General features: G+C 47.8%; 4 protein-coding genes across 15 annotated transcripts; 2 read left to right on the top strand and 2 right to left on the bottom strand.

Annotated features, from left to right (window-relative positions):
* Positions 1 to 703: 703 nt before the first annotated feature.
* On the top strand, positions 704 to 1,543 carry LOC118505717. The gene is made up of 2 exons (XM_036041899.1): positions 704 to 1,043; positions 1,120 to 1,543. Exons 1-2 carry the CDS (start codon positions 770 to 772, stop codon positions 1,515 to 1,517), a joined length of 672 nt encoding a protein of 223 aa, XP_035897792.1. The 5' UTR covers positions 704 to 769; the 3' UTR covers positions 1,518 to 1,543.
* LOC118505724 (HIG1 domain family member 2A, mitochondrial) lies at positions 1,534 to 4,552 on the bottom strand. Of its 3 annotated transcripts, XM_036041908.1 has the most exons (3): positions 2,863 to 4,552; positions 2,130 to 2,261; positions 1,534 to 2,019 (listed from the first exon to the last, which is right to left on the bottom strand). In XM_036041908.1, the coding sequence occupies exon 3, from the start codon at positions 1,966 to 1,968 to the stop codon at positions 1,639 to 1,641; it is 330 nt and encodes a 109-aa protein (XP_035897801.1). In that variant the 5' UTR covers positions 1,969 to 2,019; positions 2,130 to 2,261; positions 2,863 to 4,552; the 3' UTR covers positions 1,534 to 1,638. The 3 variants fall into 3 exon arrangements, with proteins under 3 accessions (XP_035897801.1, XP_035897818.1, XP_035897810.1); XM_036041925.1 differs by lacking the exon at positions 2,863 to 4,552 and having other exon boundaries at positions 2,159 to 2,259; XM_036041917.1 differs by lacking the exon at positions 2,863 to 4,552 and having other exon boundaries at positions 2,092 to 2,173.
* Positions 2,679 to 11,423, top strand: LOC118505667. 3 transcript variants are annotated; one of them, XM_036041796.1, is made up of 14 exons: positions 2,679 to 2,831; positions 4,104 to 4,297; positions 4,376 to 5,170; positions 5,242 to 5,854; positions 5,930 to 6,025; positions 6,248 to 6,325; positions 6,456 to 6,671; positions 7,944 to 8,036; positions 8,134 to 8,274; positions 8,354 to 8,476; positions 8,551 to 8,652; positions 8,741 to 8,914; positions 9,404 to 9,526; positions 9,612 to 11,423. In XM_036041796.1, exons 1-14 carry the CDS (start codon positions 2,701 to 2,703, stop codon positions 9,766 to 9,768), a joined length of 3,036 nt encoding a protein of 1,011 aa, XP_035897689.1. In that variant the 5' UTR covers positions 2,679 to 2,700; the 3' UTR covers positions 9,769 to 11,423. The 3 variants fall into 3 exon arrangements, with proteins under 3 accessions (XP_035897689.1, XP_035897698.1, XP_035897706.1); XM_036041805.1 differs by having other exon boundaries at positions 2,686 to 2,825; positions 9,612 to 10,057; XM_036041813.1 differs by lacking the exon at positions 2,679 to 2,831 and adding an exon at positions 3,160 to 3,262 and having other exon boundaries at positions 9,612 to 10,057.
* A 389-nt stretch (positions 11,424 to 11,812) lies between these two features.
* LOC118505686 (rho guanine nucleotide exchange factor 10-like protein) lies at positions 11,813 to 22,926 on the bottom strand. 8 transcript variants are annotated; one of them, XM_036041833.1, is made up of 8 exons: positions 20,762 to 21,479; positions 16,839 to 17,303; positions 15,786 to 16,754; positions 15,471 to 15,713; positions 13,500 to 15,387; positions 13,069 to 13,144; positions 12,741 to 12,908; positions 11,813 to 12,658 (listed from the first exon to the last, which is right to left on the bottom strand). In XM_036041833.1, the coding sequence occupies exons 2-5, from the start codon at positions 17,160 to 17,162 to the stop codon at positions 13,879 to 13,881; spliced, it is 3,045 nt and encodes a 1,014-aa protein (XP_035897726.1). In that variant the 5' UTR covers positions 17,163 to 17,303; positions 20,762 to 21,479; the 3' UTR covers positions 11,813 to 12,658; positions 12,741 to 12,908; positions 13,069 to 13,144; positions 13,500 to 13,878. The 8 variants fall into 8 exon arrangements, with proteins under 8 accessions (XP_035897726.1, XP_035897762.1, XP_035897771.1 ...); XM_036041869.1 differs by lacking the exon at positions 20,762 to 21,479 and adding an exon at positions 22,890 to 22,926 and having other exon boundaries at positions 12,741 to 15,387; positions 16,821 to 17,113; positions 17,191 to 17,303; XM_036041878.1 differs by having other exon boundaries at positions 12,741 to 15,387; positions 16,821 to 17,128; positions 17,191 to 17,303; positions 20,762 to 21,483.
* Between the last annotated feature and the right edge of the window lie 1,352 nt (positions 22,927 to 24,278).

Raw genomic sequence — 24,278 nt, 5'->3', positions numbered from 1 at the left:
GTGTGTTCACCGTGTTCCAGCGATTCCATCTCTACTTTGGACAAACAATATGATACAACGTTTGCTGGTGCATTTTCCCCCAACTTGCGGACTAGCTGTGTCTGCTGTGAAATATTTCAAACAATTGCCAGAAATGCAAAGATTTCGAAGCATTTCCCAGAAACTTTTTCAAGCCAGAACGGCAAACGGCCAGGATTGAAGTCATTCCACGCTTGAGAAGATTTTCAAATCCCGCTTTAAATGTAGAAAATTAATTTCTTCTCTTAGGTCACCATTAACAGCTCTCAATCTTCAGCACCGCCTTTTTTTTCTCTCAAGTACAACGGCTGGACCGAAGAACGAGAGTACAGCCGTAGCTTTTGAAGCCTTTTTTTTGTTTCCCCCTCAAATTCTCAATATATATTTTCTACCTAATGAGATTCAGAGAGCGATGTTCCTTTTTTTGCATTTTACCTACATGCTCTCAGTCATCTATTCATCAAAACTCCAATCCGTTTATAAAAAATAAATATATAAATTACCGGTTTGCTTTAACAGCCTATCGGTCAGTGTTGCCGTACGAGCTCTGCCTAATATGAAATTCAATTATTCAATGATTCCATGAATATATTATCAAAAACAAACAAAGGGGAAAGAAGCAACTCAGCACAAGGAGAAGCACAAAAAACAAAAGACACAGTTGAGCACAGTTTTTGCACACCGCCAAACACCGTTTTTGCTCTACTCGGTTTCCAAGCTACAGTGTTGGAGTTTTACTGAGCGTTCTAGAATGGCACGGTTCGGGTTGATCTGTAGCGTACTGCTGGGGGTAGCATTACAATTTGTCCCTGCTGCCCACGAAGGTAATGAAAGCCGCCGGATCGTTATCGAATTTTACGACGTAAGGACGAACCGTACCTTCAAATATCCAACCGTTTCTTTGCGCCCATTTGCACCGAATCAACCGAAATTTGCGATCCGTGATAATCGCTGCGAGTGTGAGGAGCTTGTCTGCACGTGCTGCCTTGGAATACGCATGGAACGGTTAAACTTTGATCGAACGTGTAAGTAAAAAGGGCAAAGGGGGTTGTGTGTGGGGGATGGCGAATCACAAGATCGTTTCTTGGGCTTCCGTCACAGTTTGCTCCGCGTTCACCTACGTGCCGTACGAGTTTGCGATCGACCTGGAAGTGTTTATGGACGAGTCATCCATCTACCGGAACTCGCTGTCGGCCAAAAATCCTCCACCCTTCTGCCTGCCCGTCCCCATTCCGTACATACCGCTGAACGCGAACCTCTGCCTGAAGCTGTTCGATATCTACACGCCCCGGCAGAACCTGCACATGTGCCTGGACGTGGAAGCGCGCGTCTGGGCGAACCCACTGCTGATACTTCATTTCGAATGTATGCGGCTGGGAGCGGACGGGCTGGTATGGTTGAAACCGACGGACGGGGACGGATTTGTGCCGGCGCCGGCAGAAGAACCGGACACCTACGACGAAGTGACGGAAGAAAGACCCGGTGCAGCTGAGCACTGAGCAAGGAGGCAAGGTGTTTTTTTCTTGTCGGGGTGCAAATGCAAACACATATCCCATCTATTCCGTAATCGTAATAAAGGTGCAACAGTTTATCAAGCCCGCTTGCCTAACCCCCGGACAGCTACTTCTTGGGCGGTTCCTTCGTACCGTACGTCATTCCCACACCGATGATCAGTGCGATCACCGTAAACCCTTGGGCCAGGATACGGGCGCGCATCATGTACTGCGACATCTGCGAGCGACCCTGCCGGAAGTTCCACAGCCCAAACCCGAGCGCGGTTAGCGTGGCGGCACACCCGATCGGCACCAGCGGATTTTCGTTCACCTTCCGTATCATCTTCTCTTTGGTTGTTTCCGCATGTACGCCGGCAAAATCTTTCCGCATCTGTATCCAGTCGAGCTCCTCCGCGGGCAGTTCCGCCGGTGTCGATGCGGCCGCTACTTGTGGCATGCTGGTGTACGGTTGATTGTTGCTGCTGCTGCTGCTGCTGCTGCCGATTTACTACAAACAAAGCACGGAAAATGAAAGCCAATCAGAAGGTTTGGGGTGAATTTGTTTGTGCGAAGATTTTACGGAAATGCACCGATTAGCGCACTTGCACTGGAGCTTACATAAATCTATAATATAACTTATTTCGTACCTATGCGAAATTGGCAGTGTTTTGACAGCGGATTGTTTTGGACGGACGAACAGCAACCTGTACACCAACACACCCTGTACAGGACCGTCTGTCAACACGAGAGCTGTCAAACGAGAAATTCAAAATTAACGATTTTTGTTAACCGATTTGTTGTAATAAAATGTAGAAAAGACGTACAGTTCGACTAAAATAGGTGAATTAAATTGGAAAACGTGACAGTTTCAAGCGAAAAAATGTAAAAAAAAAACATAAAATGGGGTTTTACTGAGCTGGAGGACATGGAGGACATGAGCCCGATGTTTACGATTGTGAGGGTGTATGGTTGTGTGTATGGTAGCAATGTTGGAGCATAGAATATAGGAGAATGGAGCTTTATGATAAGGAAAAACCAACTCTCATCACTCTTGTAATTCAGATGCAGGACGATGCCTTCGTTACATAGTGCTGGCGACCAAATCGTGATGTTGTAACGGTCGGGGGCAATGACAGCTACATCATCCCCCTTTTGTTTCGCTGGTGCGTGCAAACCGTTTTATCCGGGCATGTGCTGCATGACATTTGCCGAAGGAATTCATCGTAGCAAACCAGACGCGTTCAAATCAACCTGTGTTTCGGTCTGTGCATCGAGCGGTAATTCGTGTTCACTTGCACTTTTCAGCATACACTGGTACGGGTAAATATACTTTTCATTACTTAAACCTTACCGTTTACAGTGAGCAGCAGGTGGATACTGTAGTGGGGTTGCCGTACAGGGGTTGGAATCCTTTGAAACAAGTCCCGAAATCCAACAGGCCGACGATTCGGTTCGGCATGGATGTGTGTCTTGGTCGGTGCCGGATGGCGCGGTCATGTATTGATTCTCCATTTGTCGAGGGATTCTCCCCCTTCAGACGTTAGATATTGTGCCGTACGAGCCGTTTTTGCCAGATTTCTGTCTTCTGCCGACCTTTCGTTATGTCCGGAGGTCTCATTACAATTACAGAAAAGTTTGTAACGAACTGTGTTTATGTGGGCGAGCGTGTGCGTGCATGTGTGTAGGAATGTGAACCTGGATATACGGTGCCGGAATTGCAGGCTGCTGCTTCGAGGGCGCGAATCTTGCACGTACGAGCAAGACAGCTTTTCACAACCAAAAATCAAACCTGCCTGACTGCATAGTTAGGGGATGCAAAGTGGATCGCCATTTTCTACCAGTGCTGCCAATGTGGGCTGGCAATTCTTCGACGCCATACAACAACTACTCGGGGTGGTGTTTAGCTGTCATGGCGTCGTTTTTGTTTGTCTTTTTTCCCCCTTCCCCGGTACCGTTCCCGCTGCGTAGGACGGTACGGACCGAACCGCAGTAGAGGCACTGGTTGCCGCTGAAAAGGCCCGCGCGGGTTTTTTTGTGTGTGTGTTTTTCTCGCTTCTCGCAAAGCGGACACGATAGAACCACTTCCTACGAGTTTTAACCTTCCTTAAAAGGCGGCAGTCTCTAATTCGAGGTGAATTGTGTGAATAATGTGGTTGGGTTGCTATGTACAGAAATGGATGTCCCGCAGGTCGTGTCGGATGACCGGCATGTTACGATGTTGGAAGTTTTCACCAGCGCCAATAAACCTTCAGCAGCTTTGATGCCTCTGACTGTGACTTAAATGATATGAAAATATTACTAGCTGCTGGCTGTGGACGCTAGGATATTAAGGTTCAGTCAAAATTTTAAAGTAGCTTCAGTGATGAACCGCCCATTTGCGGGTGTTCCTTTAGCAGGTTAAAAACGTATCCTTCCAGAGACCCTTACAAAGGCGGGTGGTTGATTTCCTTTTCTCTACCCCCCTCCCCCACACCTCCCCCCCTTCCTTGGTGACCCACAAATTTATTAGGTCAATCAGATGCAACAACTACCATCGATTAGAGATATCACGAACACGTCTTACGCTTACTTTGACTCCCCTTTTTTTTACAGGTGCGTCCTCGGATACAATCGCAATCAATCTCTACCCCAATCTCCTAAACAATCACACAAGCATCCAAATCCATGCCAGGAAGCGATGGCACGGCACAATCAAACCACTGCACCCTTGCATATCTGCTCGAGCGATGATGAGATGCGCGAAGCGGAAAATAACTCCCTGGTGGAATCGGTAACGATCGTACCGGGTAAGTATGGTTTTGGGCGACTGTCCCGCACCCGTCCACCGTTTAATCGCCAACCCGTTTGTGATGCTCACTTTCCAGGCCGAATTCAGATGGCTATAATGACGAAGAAGCCAAGAGCGGAGAAAAACGCTGCCAGCTACTACTTCACTACCGACGAGCAGCTTGTGTATGCGAACTTTTACCAAGATTTTGGACCGTTGAATTTGGCCAAGCTTTATCGATTCTGTACCTTCCTCAACAATGCGCTCCAGGATGAGATTCACGCCGACAAAACGTTCTACTACTACACCCGGAACGAGCCGAAAAAGATCTTGAACGCCGCCTACCTCATCGGCAGCTACATCATCATCTACCGGCAGTTTAATGTGCCGACCGTGATGAAAACGCTCGGACCGATCTTGAAGCATGCGAACGGGGCAAAGTTTTGTGACGCATCGATCAATGATCTTGCCTTCCTGTCGCTGAAGGACTGCTTCGGCGGTATACATAAGGCGGTGCAGAAAAATTTCTTCGACTTTGACGACTTCAACGTGGACGACTACGAGCACTACGAATGCGTGGAGAACGGGGACTTTAACTGGATCGTGCCGGACAAGCTGCTGGCATTTTGTGGTCCGAATTCGCGCACCGAACGTACCAGCGACTCGGTAATGCTTGGACCGGAGGTGTACATCGATTACTTTCATGCCAACAATGTTACCGTGGTGGTGCGCTTAAACTCCCCACGGTATGATGCGCATGCCTTTACCCGGGCCGGTATTCAGCACCACGATCTGTACTTCTCGGACGGTAGCTCGCCGAGCGAACGGTTGGCGAAACAGTTTTTAAAAATTGTAGAAAATGCACGTGGTGCGGTCGCGGTCCACTGTAAGGGTAAGTAGCGTTTGCGGCTCTTGTAATACTTGTCGGCATGTATTGATAACTGGATACCTTTACTGCTTCAGCCGGTCTGGGACGTACGGGAACGCTGATCGGTGCGTACTTGATAAAGCACTATCAATTTACCGCGATGGAAGCGATCGCTTGGTTGCGCATCTGTCGGCCCGGTTCGGTCATCGGGCAGCAGCAAACCTGGCTGAACAGCAAGCAGACGCAGCTGCTACAGGAGGGCGAGATTTATCGGCAGCAGCGGCATCATCTCTACAATCCGCCCGAGAAACATGACCACGGGGTGTACAGCATGGTGCGGGAGGAGCACACGCAAAAATCGACCCAACCACCGGGCACGCAACCGACCACGGACCAGGAGCTCGATTCGGAAAACGTGCAGCGTATTTCGCAGCGTGTCGATACGATGCGGTTGAACGATGAGGACGATCAGGAGGAGGAGGGCGATCGGGTCGATAGCGTATCGCAGACGAACAACAACATCGTACACTGTAAGCCGATCAGGACGAAGAAGGTCGCCAAGCTCACCACCCGCCACACACGCTGGACGAGATCAAACAATGGGCGCACGGTGGTCAGCAATGCCACCACCACGGCTACTGCCGTACGGCGTGGCCGAGGGAACGTCGCGCCATTGGGTGGTACGCCCCAGCGTGCATCACTGCAGGAGTGAGTGAACACCGGACACGGTTTTCGTGATGAAATTATTTCTTAACCAGCGTTTCTTTTACCAACGTTGTACAGGACGCTCGTCAGTCGGAAAAAGTTGGTCTCGTCACGGACCGAACTCCTTACCACGCCTTTCTCGGTTCGGAATCTGCGCAACGCCACGATACAAACGTAAGCAACTAAACACCCCACATAGTCTCCAAAGCAATCAGCTGAAGTACAGTGTTGGTAAAAGAAAAGGGAAAGGAGTAGCTTGGGACGGCCCAGCGGTCTTCCACGACATAACAGGATCGGTCCAGGACGCTCTCGAAGAAAGAAAATGCCTTAAATGTAGTGAGATATTAATGTCAACATAATTTTGTTTTCTCTCCCAACAACTATGTCACCCTCCAGTGCCTCGCAAGGCGACCAGCTGAATTCCATCAAAGCCGCCAGACGACAACATGTGCCAACCGATGCCATCCAACAAAAGCAAGTATTTAAGCCAACTCCCCACTCTATCTTCTTGTTCTTTAGTTTGCCCTACCCTGCTCTGCCACCTTATTTTCAATCCACGAGCTGGTGAAACGCAACTGAGTTATTTTTCCACCCCATTTCATAGGACCAATAGCACGAAAATGACTGTACCACCGGCAACAGTAACGTCTTCCCAGGTTGAAAGCTCAGCACGTCCAGTTGCGTCCACGTCATTCGCTGTCGAGGTGGATGAGGCAGATAGCGCTGAACAGACGGCGGCCATTTCCACCATTGCAAGGAAGGATACGTTGAAGAAGAATCATGCTGGAGATGCGTCCACCTCACAACCCGCCATACTGCCGTAAGTCGAACCGGTTCGAGGTGTATGGTTTGGTTAGCTTGCTAATGCATGATGCATGCCTTTTGATTAACCAACAACTGACTGTAGAAATTATTTTATTAACCAACAACTGACTGTAGAAATTATTTGTATTGAGACATATCCGGGAGAGCTGCGCTATTATCAGTCTTTCTGAACTACCCCCTAACGCTTCTTGCTTGCTAGTCCATGAAGTAGGGAAACCATCAATTATTTAACCTTCCACCATAAGCTATTAATAATCGCGTCTAATAAAAGCAGATGATCCCAATATCTTGAGGATCAATTAACAGGTGTCTCAATTAGGATGGATCGCTAAACCTGCACGTTGGAGACTGGTGCGGTGCGTGTGTTCGTTGGGGCTAACTAATACAGCTCCCTAACACGTCCTTCCGATTGCGCTACCAATATTCTAGCCGAAGATTCTAACTCACACCCAACAATTGCTGCAAAATCTTACCGCACCACCGATTACACCTCCTTTCTCCTGTTTTGTTTCGTAACACAATTAGGAAGCGACGAAACAGAATGCATGGCAGAACAGTAAACGTCGAGAGAAGGAAGCCGGCGGGAGGCATTGTGATACCGGCCGCGAAAGGACCGCAAAGGCGAAGTCCTTAGCAAAAAACTGGTGAAGTTTCTTGTGGAGCTTTTACAATGTTTAAAGAGAGAGGGGAGGGAGGGGGGCAGTGGTACAAATCAGTAACTGGTCCCCCAACAAGCATGGAAGAGTGTGTGTGTGTGTTGTAGATACGCGGGACGTTAGTCAAGACTTCAGCGAGCATCCTCTGCGATTGCATGCGTTTTTTATACAGATATTTACGTTACATGTATGTGTGTGTGTGTGTGTGTGTGTTAAACTTAAGGTTAGTTATTAGTTAAGTTGTTAGAAAAGTTGTTTGCTTGGACCTGTTTCGCTAACGTTGATGTTTTGAGGTATGGCGCGTGCGCTTATCGTGCTCCCCCCCAAAAACACACACACGAGTATTATACCCGTCGGCAGTACGAAGCGGGACAGTTAGTAAGCCAATGTAAATAGTATGTAACATTTACATTAAAAAAAAAACCGTCGGTAACGAAATACAACACACTAGCCAACTGATGGGATTCCTCTCTGAGATCTGATGTACACTGACGGGAAGGAGACCATTTTTTGTTGTTGGACGTTTTTCAACCTTCTCTCCTTCGGTTTACCAACTGACATTGTATGTGCATTTCTTATTCACTATCTGGACGCGTACTGCCCTCCAAAAGATCCCACCAGTTCGTCACGATGGTGAGCACCCAGGTTAACCACGGCAAGGAGATCACGTACCAGGTAACGCTCGGCTGTAACCAAATAGTGAAGTAAGTAAAACCACTGTGTGTCAACCATTCACCTGCAGACCGCTGCAGGTGATCCTAGCGGTAATGCGTTCTTTACCCAAATCCCCTTTTAATACAGATATCTGCTGCCTGGTGTGTTAATACCGGTGATGAAGAAAATGAAAACCAGCGAGGTTGTGCTGCGGTTCGAACCGTACTACTTTTGCGCGATAGATCTCTTCTCGTTCGGTGTGACGCTCGATATGGCGGATGTGTTTAGGTACTTACCTTTCTGGGTAACGATCCTTCCGTTGATAGTACGTATCTGGTATGAAATGTCTTTCTTTTACATCATGCAGCGTCGACCATCTTGCGCCGGACCTGCAAAGCCCTATCGGCCGCAATGGCAGCCTGCGTACTACTGTACCGGTGCAAAAGGAAACGAACAAGGTATCATCTGGCCGACACCAATCAGCCGCAGTGTGAGTATTGCTTGGTAGTGATCGCTCCTGTGCATGAAAGCTAACCTTTTCTTCCCTATCCCTATCATCCGTAGTAAGCCGATGGAGAAAACCATACCTGCCAAGCTGACGTGGCTGTTGAGCGAGAGGAATCGGCTTACGTTTCGCGTCTGCTTTGATGTAACGTTGTTGGCGGAGTAAGTGTAGCTGCATTGACGGTAGTGACGCCATTCTTTCACTTCTGACTTTATCTTCTTCTTCCACTGCTTCCGCACTACACTATAGCACACTGGCGGATAAAACCTACATCCACGGGTTGATCAGAGCGGCAACAACTGTTCCAGTTTCGGGCAGTCCTCCGAATCGCCAATTTAAAACCACCGTCACGGGTGCACGCGAAGACAGCACAGACCAGCGGGTACACTTCGTGCTGACGCTGAACCTGACAAAGATACTAGAGTTAGTATACTACTTACAGCATTACTTATCTTCATTCAGAGCAGTTAGCAATTAGTAGGGGTCGTTATGGCAAGGAGAAGATATCATCATCCTCTAAGTCAAGGCTCTGTAGTACAAGCACCGCGCAATTAGTGGTGGGTCAAGTAGCGCTTTTTAAAGAGGAGAGAGCAACAGCTCGGTAATACGGGAGTGGTGAAGCCTCCCGACTCACTGCGGGCGAAGAGATCGGAGAGTGCGGAGCTACCTTTTTAAAATCGAAGATCGCGCTCAGAGCCCTCATTTTATTGAGTTGAGGCCTCCTGGTAGCTTTCGAGCTCAGTGCCAGAACACTCTGGTTAAAGAACTTGGTACGACAGCAATAGTAGCTGGTGCCCATGGTGGCGAGATTCTGAGAGACACTTGTGCGACCCAACCGAATAGGTTTCTCGCTCAGGTCAGGCTTTGCCAACCCCAAAACTCTAAATCATTTTCGAACTCACGTTCTTGCAGAAAGCGGCGCAACATGGGAACACGCAAGGCAGGTGTAGACACGTGCAAGTCCTTTCCCCAGCCTTGCTCCTCGAAAGGGGTGAAGCCAACGTTGAGCCGCACAAAATCCAACTCAACAGCAGCGTAAGTGTAATCTTATAAGCTCATGTCTTTAGTACCCAACCGCACACTAATGTGGCTGTCTCACTCTCTCTCTCTCTCAATACAGCATGGAGGAAGAAGATTCGAACGGATACACATCGCTCGACCACAACGGTAACAATGCAGCGGTATCGTCCGCCCGGGCGACAACAAACAATGTCACCGCCGAAACGGACACCAGACCATCCAAACGGTTCCGGTACGATGTTTCCCGCCAGTGGTAATCGAAGCAAATTTCGTACGCAGAATGCCCTTGTCCAACGTTCAAAAAGAGACTGAATATCTTCGGACTAATTAAGCGCGACACTCAACCACTACACGGCCGCGGCCGGCATCCCCCCTCCCCGGCTAGTTTCTGGTCTCGATCTTCTCACACCTTCGTTGCCTGCCTTATCGAAATTAATCGTTTAAAACTGTATTACGGCTCCGATCCAGACTTATCATCACCGTACAAGCACTTAGATACATAAACAAAAAACGGAGGTCTTCCAAATGATGGAACATATTTACCTGCAAAAAAAAAATTGTAACAATTTCTTGCATCCCCCAATATTGTCGTGCCTGCCCCAAAAATGTTCGTTTGGGGAGGTTTTTTTTGTTGTTGTTAATTATTAATTTTGTTGCGTTGCTTTACAATCAAAACAGAGCGGTGTTTTGTGAAGACGATCCTCACAACATCAGCTTTAAATTATAAGTGGAAGCAAGCTGTCTGTTTCCTATTTCAATGCCATTTTTTCCTTAACGTATTATAAGAAGCACAGCTGCATGAAATTGTTCATTTAAGTTAATATTTACTTTATAAAAAAACAAAAGCTGGTATTGTACCATTTTTGTTTGCATTTTGCCTTACTTTTTGATAGTTTCTTGTTTAGCCCAAGGCATTCTAGCTCAGCTTCTGATGCAATCAAAAAAACACGTTTAATTTAGGTTTAAAAAAAGAGTCGTTAACATAATCACATTACTTTCTCTAACATCACACGACGATCTCCTTAGTGTTACGAATCATACACAAGCACCCAACCCAAATCTCGACTGACTCGATCTGGACGCATGGGACACAGGGCTCGGCAATCGTTGTCGGCAGCATTATTTTGTGTTGCTCTCCACAATGGTTGCTTTTGCCCGAGCGCAGGGGGTTGGTGGTGCGAGCTTTATGTACCTTTTTACATTTTTAATACCCCCCAAAAAGAAAACAAGCAAATCAAAACGTTTAGTCATTAGCAACTCACGCATTTTGCTGCCTTTGCCAAGCGTAGGAAGGACACTAACAGCCGGTGAAAAAAGGTAAATTAAAATTTTGAAAACGAAACTCGTACCTCCCTCTGCCCGGTTCTCCCAAGGGGATTTGTGTTTCCATTTCTAATTTTACGCCTTGCGAAGTGTGGAGTTGCTGCGAAAGTAAAGGGTGCAAAAAATATGTTAGAATCCCAAAAAGTGGCTTCGGCTTTGTGCGAACGAGTGCCATCGGTAAGATATGTAGCAAAAATCACCTTTGAGCGTATTTTAATTTACACCAAGCAACGCGGGTACGGCAATATATACATATAAATAAAATAAAATTATTGTACATACGTATATTTATTAGATAAATTAACATTGCAATCTGCCGAGCTTTAGTACAACACGAGTGTGGAATTGTTTGTCTAGGTTACGTTCACCCGTCTAAGCTTTAAGCGAATTCAGTTAAACTTTATTTAATCGGTCGGTAACCGTCCGTATCCCAGATCCCTATGTTTTGTTCAATGTGTGTGTGTGTATGTGTGTGGGTCCAAACATTGTGGCCACTGAGGAAAGAGTTGGAATAAAAAAAATTAACTAACTAAGCACGTGTAAGCAAGTACGAGTATGGAAATAAAATAAAAAACCAACAAATTTAAAACTGTTGTGTGTGTGTGTTGTGTGATAGTTTGGTGCGTACTGAGTTGAATTGAATCAATTGAATTAATTCAATAACCTTATCACCCAGCGTGTTAATAACTCTTTTGCGATTCAAATCGCAAAGAATCGAAACACACGTCTGTGATTCGACTCGCCAAAAGAGTCGAAACTCTGTAGCGCAGCTAGCAACTCACTCAGAGCGAGTTTCATCGTAATGACTCTCGAAAGAGCTGCTATAATTCTCAACGGATTGAATCGCAGAAGATTTAAATCATGTCCGATTCGCAACTCGCTCAGAATGCGACTATCATTAGAATGCCACCCACGCGAGTTGGGACGCGATTCGAATCCCGATCGGCGAAGGAGTAAGAGCGAATTCGATTCGTTGCCTTTTGGGAATCATCCGGGTAAAATGATGAGCGTAGTTTATTTCAATTAAATTCACACTTTATTCGGGGGCAGACGAAAAAACAATACATCGCAGAAGCAGATAGGGAGGATTGTTGTGTGTTGTGGTGATGCTGACGCTGTACTCTACTGCAAGCAAGGTGCTGCATTGAACAGATACGGCATGTGCGCCTAGGCCTAGGCGTCATCCTAAACAAGCACAGTGTGAGGTGATTGCTAATTTCGTGTTGATGTGTTTTCGAAAACATTGTGACCAGTATTCGCGTAGCAAGACGTGTGTCGGTTGCAGTTTGAAGGTGTTAAACCATCCGTCACCGCTTACAGGGTGAGGGTGAGTCGTTGCTAAGCCTACTTTCTCGAATAAACTCTATATAATTATATCCGACTGCTAACTTACTTTTAAAAATATTAATAAAAAAAAATACGCAGTTGCATTTGATCGTGTCGTTAACTCTGTAGTGCGGCTGATCTGCAGTAGTGTGGAGCAGCGGTACTCCACACGCAAATGTGCCTGTGCGAGTGTTTCATTTGCTACAAAGCCTTACTTAATTAGACGTGGTTCGTTGTAGTTCGTGTAATTCGAAGCGTGCCGTACGACACTCGTATGAGGTGCGATGGAAATCTGATTGATTTAAATGGCGGCTTCCGGTCTTTTCCTCCCGGCTGCATTCGTTCTGCACAATAATATCCCAATGCTGTAGCAATTACGCGGGATAGGATAGTACGGTCTCGTCCTCCTTACAGCTCCATACCCTTCTCGGCGTCGGCCTGCATTCTCTCCCGCAGCTGGCTTACGCTGTCCTCGATTCGAACGATTAGTCGAATTTTCTGTTGCGATGGGGGAATGATAAAAACGGAAAAGTATTAATATCCCGTTCTCTTCGTCCTTTCCAGCACAGAAGCGTCCTACATTAGCACGATCGCCAGGGGTGTTTCTCCACAGCCAGATCATGTATCCGGGGATGCACAGCATCGACGACAGTGCGGTAAACCAACCGAAGGCATGGGCCCACAGCGGATACGAGTAGCCAAGGTACTTGATCGGGGTCCACTGCACGATGTTGAAGATAAATACGCCCTGGAGAACGATACGAACGGAAAGCAGGTAAGGTACTGTGAGATGGTTTTTTTCAAATCGATTTTAAAGACGAGAATAACCATGTATCCAGTGACGCCTGCACAAAGAAGGTGCAAACAAGAACACACAGAGTCACACACACACAAACACACATTCATACGTGTCTATCCGCAGGCTGGTGGTCTCCATTTGGTTGGTCCTTGTTCTATTTCCCACTGTGTCTGTACCTGTAAAAGCTCAATAATAGAAGAAAAAAAAAATCATTTTTATACCTGCGTCAACTCAAGACACTTATTACTAGGTCCTTGTCTGTTGATTTGAGTAGTTATTTCCCATAGTAAGCTTACAGAGGGTACGTTACAGCTCAGAGGCCTTTAAATGCCTCTATGAGAGAGAAACCCAACAGGGACAGGGATAGGCAACTAGGCAGATGTTAGGAGCCTCAAAGGGAATCTTCCTGCAAGCTCCAGGGAGCCTCAGCCAGTTGGAGAGCCCCGAAACTCCCAAAAGGAAGGGCCTCGTATAATGGCCGTGTGTTTGGGGACCTCCAAACTTTCCATTCTCAATAGGGACTTGATCAATATTACTTACTTGTAACTGCTACACGATTTTGGACCTACTTCAGAACTCTCCAGTACCGGGTCGTTCAGGTCCAGTCGGCTGCCAGTCCAATATCTCCCAGACGTTTGAGCAGTTGAGCTTAAGTATTTGAGATCAATTCGTTTCATGGTACAATCACACAAACCTTACAGTCTAGCGTTACAATGGCATCGGTGAATAGGAGCACCTGTGTTCTAAGCTCGATTTCTGTAGTACAGTTACGCAACACGTAACACAAGCGTATCATTTGAGATCATCGATTGGAAGAAAGTTAGAACATTTAAGGATGGAAAGTATATCACAAAAAGCAAACACTACTAGCTACTTCTACTAAGTACTACAAAGTCCTCTATGTTGGATGCGCGGGTACTCAGTTGTAGCGCTTTTCCCAGAGTATGACATTTTCCTTCTCGTCCACCGTACTCAATCTCCAGCTGTCCGTAAGCTCGGCGATACTTGCAGTGCTGCGGCTACGCGACGAACCCTGCAAGCATGTGGTGTGGTCGATGTTGTGCTGCCGTTTAATATACCCGCGACCACCAGTGATGATCAGCATGGAGTTGGGAGCCCAGATAGAAGTTTCGGTTGCGGTGCGTTCGTCTGCTTTGTCTGGGGAAGCAGCTATATCGTCCCCGTCATCCGTCTCCCGTGACGTATCGTTCACCCTTACGGTGGAAGCTGTCAATGCAGAATGTGCTTCACCATCATCGCAGCTAGCGTCCTGTAACGCACTGGATACTCGTTCGCCTGATCCTTCCAACGGTACCTTCAAATCAATGAAGGAAACTTGCAGCTCTTCGATACCGAGCCTTGTCTCGGTGAGATCGCGTGCCGGGTTTCGAGTGTTCTTGTACAGCTTGTCTACCAGCAGCGGGTCAACGTCGATGGCTTCCGGTTCCATCGCCGGATGGGCTCTCAGTGATGGCAGGGCTAGGATTACTGCAACATCCTCCAAATGACCGTGGTACGCCACTGCCATCTGATCGACCATAATTGGAACGTTGCCCGATTGTGGTAGCTGCATCGATAGCACCAGCCCAACATTTGTTCCAACCCACAGAAAGTTTTCGATTATCTGCATCGACAGTACGTGGACCGGGGCTGCCACTGTGTCGACGGTAGCTTCCGCCAGGAACCGGGCAACGTGGCTACCAATATTCACGTCCAGCAGATGTTTGCGGTGTTTGGCATGGTACAGCGAGACCGTTCCGCAGTGATGCCGTGCGACCCACAGCCCATGGACGGAGCGCTCCAGCAGCGTAATGTAGCGTCTGTCCTCGCTGCAGGCAGCAGGTGACGCGAGATGCTTCACGAACGCACCGACGGTGCTATCGTACACCCGGAGATGCGCACGGATCGCCATGTAGAGGTGGGAGCTCACCACGCACATCGCTGCGACGGTACCGCACCGGCACTGTTGCGGTGTCTGCAGATCCCAACCACCATCTACCTTTAGCGAGAATATGAGCAGCCGCTCGTTGACCGTCCCACAGAACACACGCCCGTCGTGGTAGAACAGCTGGTTGGGTGTGCCCTTGATGCGGATGCTCTTCAATCGCGCTTCAATCATGGGATACGTGGCAGAGTAGATCATTAGGCGTGAGCGGGTAGTAATCCACACCGTGTCGGTCACGGTGTTGCCAACCTGTCCCACTGGCACATACACGACCGAGCTGACCCGTACCGTCGGCAAACAGATGGTTGCCCGCGCATCGATCCGGTTTGTCCGGCGATCGTGGGTGTACAGGGAGATTTTGCTGCTATGGCTATCCTTCAAGATAAGCCACAGGACGTGCTGTCGGTTCGACCACACGCGAAACAGCTCGTTGGAGTATGCCGAGGTGGTGGTGTTGGGTGCAAAACAGCAAGCGGCCGTCACCTGTTCCGATGCAAAGCGAGAAGGCCACACATAAGCTAGTGACAAGTAGCTGGTGTGCGTCTGCTTCACTTGACGCAACTTACACTCCATACACTAGCGAAGTTGTCCGCTGCAAGAGTCTTGCAGAATAGTGCCTCATACGGTGCGTACACAGCACTATTCCACCAGCCAGGAGAGTTCTCGGCCCGCAATGCTAGCTGGGTGATCCTTATAGTATAACACCACTCCTTCTTGCCGTCGGCCGTTTTTGTCTTCAGGATACGCCTTCTACCCTTCGCAGGTTTTACGTGGATCAGTGTCGCATCCTCTTCCGCTTCGTCCGATGACTGAATGAAGAAGAGATAATAGATCGAGACATTTTAGGACGTAGGACGTCTCTATCTGCTCCACAAACTTACCAACACCGTGGACCAAATTTTGTTCAGCTCTTCACTGCACGTATCCACATTGAGCGTATCGTGCGACCGGTGGAATGTGCTCATCAAATCGCGCACACTCGACAGGGTGCCAAAATCGCGTATACTATCGATGGATGCGAGACTTTCGGTAGATCCCAGCCTTGAGTCGACCTGGTCGCTGCACTCCACTTCAAACTCCTGCAGCGGTAGCACCCATGTCAGTGTGCCGATCGCATTCGGTTGCTGACGGAAGGAAGCACTCGGCTTGCCCGCGTTCTGCTGGGCGGGCAACTTCGCACAGACGAGCCTGTCACTGAGCAGCAGCACGATACGCTCTCCGATGCCGTTCCTAAACATCTCACTCAAGGGCTCGCTGTACAGCAACAGACACTGACCGGCGTCGTGGGCAAAGGTACGGCTTCTATCTGCATCCCACTGCTCTATGGCGTGCAGTACGGTGCGTACCGCTTCGCTTCTCCCCGTCGCTGCGTTCAGCTGCTCGCCTATGTACGTGATCCGTCGAACGCACCGGTCCAGCAGGGCACGATCGGGATGGGTTTCGTGCGTGTGCTTAGCAAGCTCCCTGACCTGCATCAACAGCTGAGGCATGCGCTGTACCGGCATGATGAAGTAATCGGCAAATGTGCGCTGCTCGCCGAGCTCACGCAACTTCGCACTCACGAACCAGGCGAATATACGGTTGCGATTGCTTTCGGCCGTGTACAGCTCCATCGTCCGTTTGTGGTTCCTGATGAACAGGTCGTACCAGTGCAGCAGTGCCGGTTGTTCCACCATGGCCAAGATCATCCACCCGGCGACACCGGTGCCGGGCCACTCACGCACACACTGCTCCAGCAACACCTGCCCGAACTGGTGCAGCCTACAGATGCGTTGATGTGTGCCGAATATCGTCTGCAGTGTATCTTTCGCTACGAACGTTTCCGTGGCTTCTAGTGCATTAAATATTACCTACAAAAAAAAAAAAAAACAAAAATCTTGGCTAAAGTTCGTTAGGACCAATGGGACAGCTATTACCACAGGGATTGCACCTACATATTGCAGTTTGTGCAGTGCGTCCAGATAGCTTTGCTCGTGTGTGATCAGCTCATCGAAGACGTACCATCGGTTCTGGTCGTTACGCGGCAGCCCCGCCGGCATCGGTGGCAACCGAACGCGTCGTAGATCGTGCAGTTCCAGCTGGGTGGCGCGTGGTGTGCAGTGCACTCTCGTACGGTTGTTCGTTACAGGTGTCGAATCGCTTCTAAACAGTCTAGCAAGAAAGTTAGGCACATTGGAGTGCGCTCTGCTGCGCTCCATCGTTTGTACAGCTGAAAGAAGCAAAGCTTTAAAGTATGTTGTAGAGCATCCATTTTGCATGGGAATAATTGAACGATTTTCCACTTACGCGGTATGGAATGGGAAGAGGGTGAGACTGTTTTTCGTTTGCCGGTCCTTTCTGTCGATATCGTTATCCGGGTCGTTGCTGGTGAACCACACACGCACACGTTTCAGTATCGTCTGTTGAATTGTTTTTTAAAGTTAGTAGGATTCAGGAAAGAGAGAGAGAGAGAGAGAGAGAGAGAGAGAGAGAGAAATATATTTGACATTGATCCAAATTTTTCGAGATGCTGACACGCTTAATGGTGACTGTAAATCTATGCTTTTTGGAAGCTCGATCCACACCGCTCTCACTCCCCCACACCGACAAAATGATGATTTTCGAATAAAATTAGAAACAAAAAAAATTTTGGCCACCACCACAAAACAAAACAAAATGGCCCCAACACCCATTAGTCGGCTGGTTACTGGTGCTGTCAATCACAATTAAAAAATTCGGCCAGTTACAAATCGAATGTAGGCGACCAATTTCAGTGTCATCCCGGGAAAAAGCTGTGGTTCGTCGGCAGGATCCTTTGTTTCTTCCTTTGGCATGGAGGCGCACGGTCCGGAAATGCAACCCGTAAGCTTCTCGGGAACGTTCATTCAAACGCGGTCTCGAGGAGGTGACCGATAACGAGCAATCGGACCTTAACCTTGATCCACTGACATTCCTTCTTGAAGATGCGGAGTAAGTCCCGGGACAAGGATTAAGCGCGGACACGAAAACAAACCGGATGGCTATTTGAATGGCTCGGTTTTTTTTAATTCCAAACTACTCGTGGATGTGGAATATCCTTAAATCGAGATGAACTTGAACATGAACTTCATATGGACACAGTGTCTGTGTTCTGTTGTTCTGTTTAATCGTTTTTCCTTCCCAACTCCGTCACTTCACTATGGTGCATGCTTGGTGCAAGCAACCTGTTGATCCGGAACTTCGCAACCGAATAACGTACCGTCGCCTTAAGCAGGTGTACCTTTCGACGGCGACGTCCGAGCATGTACTGGCTGTTTGGGGGTTTTCTCTCCGCGAATGACATCCCGTCCCGACAGTCCTTTTTTGGTGGAGATGCCGATGGATGGATTCCGCGGTATGTTTGAATTTTTATTTCCGATTTTTACCTGCCCATTCTCACTCACTCTCTCTCTCTCTCCTCGTCTGTGTTTTTTTTTTATTATTGGCGTTAATATCAAAATGCACCGGAATTCGGTAATCCTGTAATGAAGTAATGGTTTCCGGAAGTGATGGTGACCGCGTGTACCGCAGAAATGGCAACGCCGGCAACAACGGCATCTGGCTAGTCAAACCCATCTGCCCTACCAAACACGCCTTCTGCCCGATAACGATACCCACGCCGAATTTTTAAATTTAAAACCAACGCAAAACTCATCATTTTCTCACAGTTCACTTCGCTTCGCTTCTTTTTTGTTCGAAGAAAATCGCGATGCATATCGAGGCCGGGCGACTCGATTACATCCTGTAGCGGGATCGCCACAATGACACTCATACGTTTGGCCGTTTTTGTTTTTTGATTTCGAAGCGGCGTAACTCAATTTAACGACAATCAACAACAACAAAAAATTTAAAAAATGAAGGAGGAAATCCACAGAATTTTTTGGCTCGCGAGTTTGTACGGTTTTGCGGGGGTGTTTTCCGTTTCTTTTTTGGGAGGGTGGGGGGGGGGGGTTTCTATTATTTGGAATCAGTTTTCACCGGACAATGCCAGCAGTGGTGAAGGAAAGTGATTAATGTATGCATTTTTTTTTTGTTTTAAATCAAATTTTATGTAATTGTTGACAAAATGAGCATCATTGCGGTAGCAACAAGTGGCCCCACGCGTGAATCGCCCACAACATTTTCCGGCAAACTGGCGGGCGCTTCTCGTCTGCTGACCGATGAGTTTATTATACTAAATTTTTTTTTTAAATACTGCACCAAAAGTGGGCCGAAATGCATTCGTGACTTTAAAACGTTGGAAGAATCAAACGTAACGCGTAACGTTGAATTGCAGCGAGTTTGGTGGGCTTTTTTTTTTAAATTAACGGCCGTTGTACTGTGAAGGTGGGGATTAAAATGAGGGATAATCGGTCCAGTAAGGAGGGAGCGCTGGAAGATCTAGTTCTAAGCGTTGGCTTTTTTTTTGTACAAAGACGGATAACCACAGTAACAACATACATGCTTGCAAATGGTGAATTGATTGTGGAACGCGTGTTGATCGGTGTGGCTATTGGAGGATCAATTGGAGGTTGCAGAGCACTAGGTCGAAGAGTTCCACGAAGGGAGGGTGCTTTTTTGCACCACCCTTAAACAAGCAATACACAGCAAAATTAATTTAAATTATAGCACCTCATCGAAATCGTAGAAAAAAAAAACAAACAAACACGCGCAGTTGTTTTGAGTTTGGAGAAATGCTTACGGTTTTTTCACCAAATTCGTTTTCGCACGCTTCTTCCTAGCGCTACCGGTAGGATTCAAATCCTCACTGGTACCGTACACAGAGTAGTACGCGACTAGAAGCAGTATCAGCAACAGTAAGCTCATTTTTTTGTTAACCACTGGCACACTGATGTTTATTTTACGCACGTTCGAGTTTGGATTGGGAAATTTCTTCTAACTGCAATACTGAGGTTGCTGCTCACGAAAGTGCACGAGTGTCAGCATCTAACCACTGCGACGGTTGATTAAACAATGAATGCAGCGCGGTCGGTATCAACGAGCCAGCAAACCTTTCTTGGCCCTCCAGTACGTTCAAGGACATTAGGGAGGAGCCGAGCAGGACCTACGATCGGAATCGGAATCGGCGGAGAGAGAGCGAGCTATCGAGTTGACGAGTATGTATAAAGCAATGTTAAAAATGCGAAATGCATTTCTTCAACAAAAAAATACGGTCCTGTAATCGCATTGGGAGCAAGCTATGTACGAAAGCTCCACCGATTCCATCCCACGATACAGAATCGGGGAGGGAAGTAGAGCTTTTAGGCCAATTTAGATTTAAATTCTCGTTCCGCTGAAATAGCCATTTCACTGGTACGAATTATTTGCTCCCCCCTTTAATCCTACACCGGAAGTCCCATGCCCATGTCCCCCCTCAGTGTACCCTCCGTAATTGTTTCATCATCACTATAGTCCCGATTGCACTAACCCGAAATACTGACGATCGTTCTCAGAGTCCCTAATGTCGCTGCATGACGACCGCGCACCATGGAGGGTTGACACCGTTGACAAGGAATTAGAAGAGCATACCTCATCAAATCATCATCGTACGTGGGTCTACTAGGTGGCAATGGACTGAAACACCACCCGGAAACGATTACATTCCATCAACATCGCCCGAGGGGGGTGCATCGGTTGTTCCTCTCCGCTTCGCCGTAACTTTGCGTATCACATTTCGTATCCGGGAACTTCAAACTATTCTCCATATTCAATACTTTCTCATCCAAAATGACTAGTTACTCAGCAATCTTGGCAATCAAGACTCTCAGCACTGCCTCAGGAATCTCTGGACCCACTTGAAAATCCACTGACATGCGTCGCCTCGTCTACTGCTTCCAAATTTCACCCGTAACCACATTTTGATCACAATTCTGATGCCTACCTTTCACACCCACCGGTGGTGTCCTCATCGCAAACGAGATGCTAAAGACAACTTCAGCAGGACTCGACTCATTGATGGCCGACGGAGTATCGTAGAACGCTATCCCATTGATTGATGAAATGTTTTGAAGCGTGTATGTAGCGCCATGTTGGTTCTGAAGCACGTGTGTGATCCACCTGAACACTGCACGTAAGCACTGCGCCATTGCTGAACATCCGAACCGGGAATTGAGCGGTAAAAAAAAACTACTGTCCTCGATCAAGCTGTGGATCATTGTCGCTAGCAGCTACGACCGTACCGATGGATGCACTCGTAACGACTGAAAGGGTGCCCAAGTGCTCGGGTACGATTTCAGCACACCCATGCAACCAATCCATTCTCGTGTAGCTGGCAGCTCTGAGCGAGCTCTTCCCAACCTCTTGACCCGCTGGCCGTACACTGCACTCCCATTAAGCTGATCGCGCTAGATTCCCAATTCACGAACACCAGCGTTACGTTACCTCGCACGGTCTGGCACAGTTGTCCCCATCGCATGTCCAGAAGACCTACCGCACATCGGTACCGTGGACGCCCGATTTAGCGGGTGTAGTACGCAAAGCTGTTAGCTGCAAATACCACGCGCGGTTTCCCTTCCACCCGTACCCGTTCGCCATGGGATTGGTCCGAATGTCTCCGCAATCATCATGATTGTAAGCGTTTGTGTACCACTTGGGTTGCATCGCCCAAGACATTTCAATTGCATTAGAACAAACACACTTGGATGCTTGCTCTGTGGTAGCGAATCGTGCATGAAGAAATTAAAATCCCTGCCCTCGTCACACACCGTCCCACTGTCACCGTTCCATCGGGACGGTACTGTCACATCACGCATGAATAATGCCGCAAACACCAGCAATTGGACGCTTCCTGCTTAGTGTGCACGGTGTGTTTCGACCGTACTTTAATGTTCTGAAGCTTCCAAACGCACAACCCTCGCGCGAAGATGAATCAACTACTCTCATTAACGTACCCGGTACGATACACACACACACAGAGAGCAATCAAATAAAGGAGAGGATCACTCTATGGAGCTCATTGCTTGAGATTGTTCCTCACGAAGAACAAAATTCTTTAAAACAGTACAGATAATTTTTCTTGGCTTAGATTTACTGATAGCACTTAGCTGGATCAGTCAGCCCTCAATATCTGGAGACGGTGCGGGGATGGGATTTGAGGGAAGAAATGGATACTTTCGTTTGCCGTGCGAAGAACGGCCCCCGGATATTCGAAATACTGAAATAGTCAAACCAACATGGCCTCCAAGAGTTGCCATTTTGAGATGAAGTTTCAAAAATCCGTAAACGTTGTTGCTGCATTGAACGCTTAATGATAAGCAGCTTGCGAGTGCGGTAGCAGGCACCGGGCAATCCTCTAATTTGTGACAGCTAGAGGAAACAAACCATTGCTACATAGGAAGTGCCCAATTGGCCATTTTTGTCGTGCGTTTTATTTATGCATCATGGCTGTCCCATGGTGCTGTACACTTGCGTGATTGATGGATGCGTTTGTGTGTTCAAACCCCAAGCGTGTAGAGATGAAAGGGAAATGTGTGTGTGTGTGTGCAAGTGGAGATAAATTTAAATCGGATCTAGCGATTTAGTTTAGTCGCTTTGTTTATGTTCCACTTCCTCTAGCACACAACTACTGCATGGGGATAAAAGGATGACAGAGATCTCAAACACATGCGAGCGTTATTTCTTGGAGAGCATGAAGGAACTTTTGCCACTATTGCGCGTATGCTAGTGTCCCGGTACATCCGGTGACATGGGGAATGATTTACGGCTCCCGGCCCACGGTACTGTTGTGACAGCGTCAAACGTTTCCTGCCGTGACGGGGTCTTAACGCCATCAACACGGACACATCAAATTCGCCCCAAATGAACCGAAATCATCATTGGCGCAAATGCAGCGTTAGCACCTGACTATTACCCCTCAGTTGCTCAGTTGATTGCCCGGAAGGGCATGGCATTGGCGGGGGGTAGAGGGCCTGGGAAGGTGGGGTTGTATTTGGCCGTGTGACAAGCAGCAGGCAGGGTTGATCGTTCCACGAGCGACGCTTTTTCGGTCAGTTGATGTAAATGACTCTTACGGTGAGGATGTCCGGACCGTACGTGCGTGGCGTCAGGATTGCTGCTCCGTTTGCAGGGATGAAGTTTAGTCCGAGGACCCAACCGACGGGATGTGCGAGCGAAGTATTCACTGAAAGGACAGTGTAGAAGAATTTGACAGCAAGTGACAGTGGTGCTAGTGAGGTGCAAAGTGATTTTTTCACCAACTTACTTGTAGTGATTTGCAACTAAGCGTCGTTACTCCACGCGGATCCGGTCGTTCAACAGCTAGACAAAGCTTTGGTGAATGTACGGCTAACCAAACCATTACGGCACAACCCAAATAAGTGCATATCAGCGATGGGGAAAATGCAACGCATCGAAGATACGGAAAACCTGTGCGATTCTTGAAATCTTAACCCATCTCCTACATTCTTAGAATTTAAAATGCAATTTTTCCAACCGGCTTCGAACGACGAAATCTAAGGCTGTGAAACGAAACGAAATCAATTACACTGACAGCTTCCGGCGAATAAAACAAAAATACATTCGAGTCCCGCTCAGTGAAATCGAACGAACGGAACGCCATCGATACGCCTCCGCGTGTTGAACCCGCGCAGCAACTGAAGAAGTTTGTTTACATGGCCACGCTTGATACGGGCGATGTCTCTGGGCATCTGCATCTTCCGCGGCGGTGAGAAGCTTTCTTCGCGATCAAAACATCTCCCATTCCAGTGGCGATGTGGCTCAAGGTCACGGCAATTATCTGGCCCCATTTAGCGAGCGCCATACTGACTAACGAAGCAGCCTCCGGGTGCCGTTTTCGTGTAATGATGCACTTCCGAACGGCCGACGGAAGCAAAACAAAAAACGGAGTCTGGCCATTTCAAGTGCATCGTTACCGTTGGATTAGAAGTGCATCCGCATCCAGCACTGCCAGTTTGTCGATTTTGCGTTCGGTGGCGGCCTGATTTTAATTGTGACTGACAGTTATACAGTCCTAGGCCGTACTGTCGTCCGATGCGGCAGTCCGAGTTTGCTACTTTTGATTCGATTATAATGATTTTGTGTGGGGTGCTGTAGAGCCCCCCCCCCCCCCCCCACAGTGAGATGTATCGATTCATTGTCCAACCACCCGCTCACAACAACGAAAAAAAAAAATGTCAGCTCTGTTACGGACCTTTTTTTTTTGAAATTCAATTTTTATCTGGAATACGCAAACACGAATGGATATCACGCTTCTCGCGAAGAAAACCTACCATCGAGTGATTCATTTTTGCGTGCCAAATTTAAACCGAAACAACGTATTTCGAAAGTTGAATTTAAATTCCAATACTTCGTTCGCTACGCCGTTTCGCCTGAATGTATGCATACTGCGTAGCAAGAAGCATTCAACGGTGTATCGTTTAACCCTAATGTTTGGTGTTAAC

Source organism: Anopheles stephensi, chromosome X (assembly GCF_013141755.1).
Source record: "Anopheles stephensi strain Indian chromosome X, UCI_ANSTEP_V1.0, whole genome shotgun sequence".
In the NCBI taxonomy this organism is placed as follows: domain Eukaryota; kingdom Metazoa; phylum Arthropoda; class Insecta; order Diptera; family Culicidae; genus Anopheles; species Anopheles stephensi.
Note: the sequence above shows the minus strand (reverse complement) of the source record. Positions and strands in the feature narration are given on the sequence as shown.